General features: G+C 39.4%; 2 protein-coding genes and 1 pseudogene across 3 annotated transcripts in view; 2 read left to right on the top strand and 1 right to left on the bottom strand.

Annotated features, from left to right (window-relative positions):
- LOC141434802 (probable beta-hexosaminidase fdl) overlaps window positions 1-8466 on the bottom strand; it is a 168433-nt pseudogene that overhangs the window by 125755 nt on the left and 34212 nt on the right.
- LOC141434812 ((2R)-3-sulfolactate dehydrogenase (NADP(+))-like) overlaps window positions 1350-8466 on the top strand; it is a 69876-nt gene continuing 62759 nt past the window's right edge. For both annotated transcript variants that reach the window (XM_074097256.1, XM_074097257.1), the window contains exon 1: window positions 1350-1451. The gene's annotated coding sequence lies outside the window, so the exon portion shown is untranslated. The remainder of the gene's footprint in view (window positions 1452-8466) is intronic.
- LOC141434965 (hydroxycarboxylate dehydrogenase B-like) lies at window positions 3984-8415 on the top strand. Its single transcript, XM_074097462.1, has 7 exons — window positions 3984-4083; window positions 4460-4702; window positions 5633-5748; window positions 6433-6531; window positions 6914-7000; window positions 7766-7874; window positions 8270-8415. The coding sequence occupies exons 1-7, from the start codon at window positions 3984-3986 to the stop codon at window positions 8386-8388; spliced, it is 873 nt and encodes a 290-aa protein (XP_073953563.1). The 3' UTR covers window positions 8389-8415.

Genomic DNA, 8466 nt, shown 5'->3' with positions numbered 1-8466 from the left:
TATTGAAACCCATTAAGCCATGTTTACAGCGAATCAATGATCGATTGATGAAAATCAAAATAATTGTGAAAATTCAAAGCTTTTGTTTATGTGTAAATTTTTTGATTCGCTTCTCATAAAACTAAGTGCTTGATAATTGATTTCTTTGATGGTTGAGATTGGACGAAGACTGTTTTGGTTCAGAACCCCTGTTACTGTTTAAATTCTTCTTCTTCTTAATAGTGCCACTTTATCATTGAGGGCTGGCAGTCAGCTCCCTAAATCTCATCTTGTCCATAGGCACTATACTGTTAAGACCAATGATAAACAAGAAAAATATGTAGCCAAGCTAGTAGCTTTAAATAAGTACTTTGTTCAGAAACTAACGAGAATATAAAATACTCTTAACTACAGTTTCTCCATATTTGAACAAAACTAATAACTTTCTTCCAAATTTCTGAAACTAACCGAAAATATCTTGGATTAACCTTTCGAAATGACTGTTCTTATTCATATTATCACAACAATGTCTTTAGTATTAAATTTCATATTATGTACATATTAGTAGGTACTGCACTTGCGAGCAAAATTCGGGGTAAAAATAATTTAATGTACTAATGTTTTATATTATGGTAATTTTATATTTTTAGTTTAATATCTCAAATTCTATTTTAGAATCTGCTATCATTAGTAAAAAAGCTAATATCTTAAATTATCTTATCTAAGAAAGTATAGTGTCCGATAGCAAATATAAGTTATTTTATCGGATTGTTGCTTCAATAACATGTCGACACCAACAGAATATAATTTTACGCAAGTTTGGAATATGTAGACTTATTTTATAGAGCAACAATCGGAAGCGGCTTGATTTTGATTTCTTTGTATCCCAATTTAGTTAACATTTTGGAATTAAAATAACAATCAAATGAGCAAAAAAAATGTTTTTAATATTTAACTAGCTGTCCGACCTGGCTGTGCATGATTGTAGTAATCTTATTCATTAGGTATTCGTATTCTTCTATCTTTTTAGATCTCTTTAAATGGACACAATTATACTAAATCTCCTGGCTCTTTCACTGGCTTAAATTTTATTTTTTAACGTTTCTGTGCCATTTAATATTTCATACAAATCTTGTCTTCACATTTACAAAAAAAAAGAATAAGTATATACCAACACAAACCAAATAAGTTCAGCTGTTCTCATGTGATGCGGTTAAATAATTAAATTCGACAAATGCATGAATAATTACAATACAATACAAAACAATTACTATTTTTTAATTATTATTATTTATTATTAATTACATAATTTTACGGCAAGCTTACTATATCTGTGTCCCCAAATGCATTAAGTTGTTATTATATTACCAATAAGATAATGATGTGTATAAATATCACGTCTCTTAAAGATTGTGGAGACCTTTGTTGGTTAGTATTAAATAAACTTTGAAAATCAGCAGAGCATTTTATACGTAAGTAGACTTCTATCTCTATTTATGATGATGTAATTATATAATTCGTTTTGAAAAAACTGCTTCTGCCAAGTTTCTTGCGGCGCATTCTCCTTGGCAATATTGGTCTTTTCGAATGCGCTGATAGTGTAATAAGTGACATGTAAAATAGCTCTGCGAAATAAACGTTTCGATTTTGTTTTCAAACATCCTTAATTTGGTCCTAAATGTACGTAAAATTTGCATTAACAAATACAAAGTTCTAGTACATTACTACTATTGTTTTCTTAGTATTAATTACAGGGAAAATAATTGTGGTTTGTAAATCCAAAAGTTGGGTTTGGATCAGGTTCAACGAATGATGTTCAACTAAGGATAAGGTCGCAATAATGGAAGTATGGTGATATAAGTAAGGTATGGTGCTATAAAAAAACAAGATTTGATAGAAGATAAAACTATATTTGCTGTTAGTTAAACATTTTTTAAATCTATTCAATATTGTCTTTGTTGTATTGATGGAATTAAGGTCAATAAAATAATTTATGTCATATTTTCTACGGGACCAAGATTATTTACTATAACTAGCTTAATTGAAAAGTTAAGTAAAAAAAACTGTGGGAATTTTCAACAATTCATAGATTTCATTAAAATTGCACAAAAAACACTCGCGCCCATGTTTCAAAATTTTAGAATTTTATCCCGATCAAGTGAAAATGTCGGGATATAAAGTACCTAGCCCATCTTTTTTCAGACGTACAGCTTCTACACATACCTTTCACCCAAATCTGTCAAACCGTTTTAGTGTGAAAGAGTAACAAACATACTCGTAGGTACTTAACACACACGCACGCACGTTTTTAGGGTTCCGTAGCCAAAACGGCAAAAACGAAACCCTTATATTTTCGCCATGTCTGTCTGTCTGTCCGTCCGCGGCTTTGCTCAGGGACTATCAGTGCTAGAAAGCGGTAATTTTGCACGAATATATATGTAAACTATGCCAACAAAATGGTACAGTCACCAGCACCAATATCTGACACAACAAGCCGGGATCCTAGAGAGCCTAGGGCCGGGAAGACGTGTCAGATATTTTTGCACGCTCCGCTGTGACCGATATTAATGATAGTGACTGTACAATAAAAAATTCAAAAAAAAATTTTTTAGAGTAGGTACCTCCCATAGACGTATAAGTTGCTTTTTTTAATTCCACCGTGGATTTTTGGATGAGTTGACATGACGTTTGTAATTTCGTTAATTACTCCGAGTTGGTACATTATATTTAAAGTCTTGGATATTCTGTCGTTTCCACTAATCGATCTTATATACTGTATAAAAAAGTTTCTAAAATATGATCGATTTATGGAAATATTGGTATTCAAAAACTAGTTACTTATTTTTTTTGCACAGGGGCTATTTCGGAATATAGCGGGTTATTCTGCGTGTTATTGAAAGGTGGACTTATTATATTTTAAATTTGGCTCAAGATTCATATTTCTTTTAGGCTGAAATTACCCCATTCATTTTTATTTTTTATTTCGTTAGTAATATCCATAGTTACAGATTTTTTCAATCTCTGTATTCCGAAATAACCCCACAAACGCAATGTGGTCTCAAAATTTGCCGCAAAGGAATATTAAATCTACATACATTATAGAACAAAGCTGATTAGTTACACCATTATAACTCGAGAACAGCTGGACAGATTATTATGATCTTTGATGTGTGGATTGTAGAGTTTGTCTCCGCCCCGAATAGCAGAATAGGGGGGAGAGGGAGCGAAGCCGCGGAATATACTAGTAAGTATATAAAACAATTAGAAATGCCATGTCACTTTTATATTTTGAACTAGCTTTTACCCGCGGCTACGCTCGCGTGAACCATAAACATTTCAATGAAGCAAGCAATCAAGCAAGCATGCTAGCAAGCATTTAAGCAATCATTTAAGCTAGCTTGCAAGCAAGTATGCAAGCAAGCAAGCATGCAAGCAAACATTTAAGCAAGCTTGCAAGTGAGCATGCTTCGCTCGCGTGAACCATAATCATTTCAAAGAAGCAAGTATGCAAGCAACTAAATAAACTTCATGCTACATCGTTTTGATAGCCGAAGTATCAGGTACGCTACCCTGTTCGACACACTGGAGATCTCTTTAATTGTTAGAGAGGGATCTATTAACAAGGAACCCTACGCCACCCTGTGATGTTGATCATCCTCGCGGAGTACAGAAGGTGGCCCGAGTCTAAGATGATGGTGCCCTCTCCCTCTCTATGTATTTCACTTAACTCCTGAATATGCCACCTTATGTTCTCCAGCTCCACTTCCAACTGCGCTAGAAGAGTCCTAAAAGTCCGTCCGTTCTACGTAGCCAGGGTCAGTTTACTTAGGTAGCCTTGGATCGCCCTTCTTAGCATCCTTGCCCCACCGTGACCATGAACGCACTATGAAAGAAATGGGGGGCGACTTAACTGGGGCCATCTCTTTAGTTATTCATTCTTTAGGGGTTTCCCATAATCCCCTCATGGCATGAAGTTGGCAAAAAAGGGTACAGTTTATTGCAGGATGCTGCAGCAACCGGGGCCTGGGGACTTAGGCCGATTCCGCTGCGCTATGCCGCAATCAGACTGCACCGTCATTACACGGCAGGGCCACAACGGACTCGGTAAAATTGGCTTGGGGTCCATGATAGGTTTGCCCCCTTACACCACAAATAAAAAAATGAAAGAAAAGTTGAAAGTTTGAAGACCTCAGCAATTACCAAAAAGAGCTGTTATTAGGAATCACTTGCACTGGAATAACCCTACGGCCTAATTCGGGAAAAATTCGCGATAGCTAGGCCTTTGAGACTGACAAGTGGTGAAAAAACGATTATGTCATAACAAAAGTTCATTTGTAACTTAGCAGGTTTTAGAGTTAGCGGTGTTGGCGTAGCAGTTAATTTTTGCCACGCACTCGATAAAAAAAAGATATATTGCAAACCGATGTCAGCTTCGCATCATCTGGAAACGCGAGAGGGTAAATGAGCTTGTCTCTCAAAGGATATAGGGTGTTGCGGGTGTCGGATCATTCAACATCAAGTTTTTTTTTTGCAGAGTTTTACGTAAAAGATCTGGAGACAGGAGCTACAAATCCTAAAGGCAAGCCCAGGATCCTCAAAGAGACTGCGGCCACAGCGTGGGTAGACGGCGGGGATGGGCTTGGAGCAACGGTTGGCAATTTCTGCATGGACCTAGCGATCAAGAAGGCTAAGGAGTCTGGGATCGGGTGGGTGGCTGCTAAAGGTATGCTCTGACGGAGGAACAAATCACGAACTGCAAGGAATCTTTTTACAATGAATTGGCTTTCCCTGAATTCCTTAATTTCATTGGGATTCTCTGGGCTTTCTTAGGTAACCGTTATATGGCATTTAATGTTTTAATCTTGGACAGGCCATCCCGTCCCTTAGGTGTCGTAAAAAGCTACTAAGTAGGTGACTATTGCCAACAACGAACTGAGGCACTGCGATGTGGAAGACAATAGGAAACCACCACACTAGTTTTCAAAGAAAGTTGCGTTGTCACAAACGTTATCATTAATTTACCACCAGGCCCACTCTTCAAAGACTTGTACTTTTTGTTAACTGTACTTGCATTGTCACCCAAACTACATTTGCATACTATATTTCAAGTCGATGCCTTTAACCGTTGAAGAGTTCCGTCCTGCGGAGTCAATCCTGGTCGGACTACCAGGATGTCACTACCAGTTTATTGTATTGTCTCACAATTTACATAAGTATGCCAATTTTCAAGACAATATACTAGAAGTGGGTCAAATTTAACTTGCAAGATTTGACCAGCACGATTGCACGATTGCACGATAGAAACATACATTGCAAGTTAAATAAAAGCTTTTTAAATGACCAAGTGCGGGTAATTCGAGAAAAGAGTTTTTGTGATCAAGCGCGGGTAGTTCGAAGGATTCGCGCTGCTAGGCAGACTTGACACCCTACACTTCAGTCTACTTGTGATTGTGACCACGGCCACTGTAATGTGGTTGAAACGTCGAGGTAAATATTACTCGTGTGTTTTGGCGTGATAAGTCCCGTTTGTGGTATTTTGACTATAATTTATTGAACAACTGAATAAATAACCAGTTGTGCTTGTCACTGCACTTTATATCTCTCCTTATGCTAATGCTAACTAGCTTCGTAAAAATATCTCTGATTGTGTCAGGTTCCAACCATTTCGGAATGGCGGGCTGGTGGGCTCAAAGGGCTGAAAAATCGGGATACATTGGGATGGCCTTCACCAACTCCTCGCCTTTGTTGGTCCCCACCAGGTCCAAAGACGTAAGTCTATCTTTATTACCCTCAGGTACTGTCATTTTGGGATGGCGGGTTGGAGGGCGCAGCGCGCTGAGAGGGAAGAGTTTATTGGACTTAGCTCACAAATCTCACAATCCTTTAGTCCCAAGTTACGAGGGTTAGAGATGTAAGTTTGAGCACTGTTTCTGGTCTTTACTTATGGATGCACCGAAATGCATTCTCACGGAAATGAGAAAATTTCTAAAACAGGGGTGACAACTTCATTAAACCTAAGATTTGCCGTTTATCGACTTGAGTCTCTGCGATCTGCTAATTATATTATAGATTTTTGCCTTGCTTCGATATATCGAACCAATAGTAAAGTTACCGACATAGTTCACTGAGCGGGCAAACGCCTATTGAAAAATAGTATGAGCAGCGCTAACTGCACGCGTCGCGTGCGAGTGCGACAGATTTTACCTGTACCTATCCACACCCTCAGGCGTGCGCCCGCTCCGTGCAACCGCGCATGCAAGGTGGACGTACGGTCTAGTAATAATCACAGGAAGCTGTTGGCTGCAGGTAGCACACAATGGTGGAGATTCTAGGGGAAGACCAAGCAGTGGAAGTCTTTAGGCTGATATGATGATGAATTTTGGATACACATGACTAGGTAAGGGTAAGAACTGTATTCAGACGGCTAAGGTAAAATAAATATTTCGATTCCAGGGTGCTCTGGGTACAAACCCAATAGCGATGGCAGCTCCAGCCAGCGGCGGAGACTCTATACTGGTCGATATGTCGTCCTCAGCTGTCGCAATGGGCAAGGTTAGTTGGAAAAATAATTGTTAAAAATAAAGGCAACCTCCATAGGCAAGCAGGCTAAAGTACCTCCATATTTTCAATAGGGCAGGGGAAGGTTTGAGGTCAGTTTTAATCTTTGACATGCTATATACAAAATTTTAAATGGCAATAACCCGCTCATAAAACTAACAAAAAAAATGTACAACGAGTCGTATCCTACTAATCCTGACCTGACTAATTCTGGCACATGACAGATGCATGACATTTTGATATTTGTGTGAATTGTATTCAAATACACAGATACTTTCATTCACTCATTCAATTCATTCATGCCAGCTCTTGTGAATTGACCTGTAGGTACTTGGATAACAGTGTGGTTTTAGTCAAACTATTTTAAATGTTCTAGGTAGAGGTAAAGATACATGAAGGAAAGCCATTACCTCCTGGCTGGGCCATGGGACCCGATGGCAAGATGACCCATGATCCTCAAGTGGTAAGTTGGAAGAAGGCTTTGTAGAACTGTGGCATGTGGCTCCTGACATTATAGTCTATCGTCAGCCCAAATTTTATGGTCAATATGTATCGTTTTCCATTTATAATGTCGTTCACTTTATACACTTTGTATTTTCACTCATACCACCACCACTGAACACGGCCACTGTAATGTGGTTGAAATGTGGAGGTAATTAATACTCTTTATAGCGTGATACAGTCGGCTCACGTAAAAAGAGCGCTGGTGACAGTGGAGGGGATGTGTTTGCGCAGTGGTACTGTCGCGCACGAAAAGGAAGGTCAAGGTCGACTGCCGAACCAATAGCGTGACGGCACAGCCAAGCCCTCCCTCGCTCCTCACCGCGCCTCACGTCTTTCCACTCGTTTGGTCGGTTAATTGCTCACTGCGCAGGTATATCGCCAGCGCTCTTTTTACGTGAGCCGAACTAAGTATAAGTCCCAGGGCTTTATTGTCTAAAGCCGCATTCACATTTATCTGTCGTGTGCTGTTTTTGAGATACCTATTGAACTTTGAAATGACAAAGTCGGCGGTTTTCCAACTTTTTGTTGGTTAGGTTATTAAATAGCCGCTACCCGCTCCGTGCAAACCGCGTCAGCAGCGTAGGCCCTTCTAGAGGGGTACTCTAACGAAGAGGTAAGAGATAGACCTCTACTCATACATTTTCTTGCGTTTGCGTATTTAAAATTCACTCTACAGCCATTCCCACAATCATCATTATTTACTAACTTATTTTGGTATTTGTAGGCATTCGACTCGGGAAGGTTGTATCCCCTGGGGGGCGTTGAGGAGACCAGCGGCTACAAGGGCTACTGTCTCAGCGCCATGAACGAAGTCTTCTGCAGTTCACTCTCTGGTAAGATACTCCTCTCTCTTGCTCGTTTTCCATCCAGTCGAATAAAAAAAATGGTAGAAGCAGATGTAGTAAATAAATCAGCCCATCAAGCACTAATGAACATGTATGTTACTCAATACTCCTGAACCGATTTAGTTTAAGTCCTGGGATCATTCCCGGACATAGGATAGTTTTTATTCTGGAAAGTTGCATAGTTCCCGCGGGTGATAGGTCTCTGCGGCAGTGACATATTATGTACCTAGACTAAACATATCGAGGAGAAGAATGCTGCTGATGTTATTTTGATAAAAACATAATGTCGTACAAATAGAGCAGTTTTCATTCCCGGAGTTGTTTCCCCATCACGCCATCTATTAACGCGGATTAAAAATACTTGATCTTTCTATGGTGCTAAGGCAAGTCACCAGCGACCTTGGGACGAGACAAGACCTGGCGAGCATCCAAACCTCGGCCAGGTGTTCGTTGCCATCGACCCTGGCTGCTTCGCGCCTGGCTTCGGCGAACGCCTGGCTGACTGTCTCCAGCACTGGAGGAACTTGCCACCGGTAACTTTTTTTTTTTTTTAAATAATAGGGTAGAGGGTAAAGATTTA

The sequence above is a fragment of the Choristoneura fumiferana genome, chromosome 14, assembly GCF_025370935.1.
Source record: "Choristoneura fumiferana chromosome 14, NRCan_CFum_1, whole genome shotgun sequence".
NCBI classification, from domain to species: domain Eukaryota; kingdom Metazoa; phylum Arthropoda; class Insecta; order Lepidoptera; family Tortricidae; genus Choristoneura; species Choristoneura fumiferana.
This window is presented reverse-complemented; position numbering and strand designations above follow the sequence as displayed.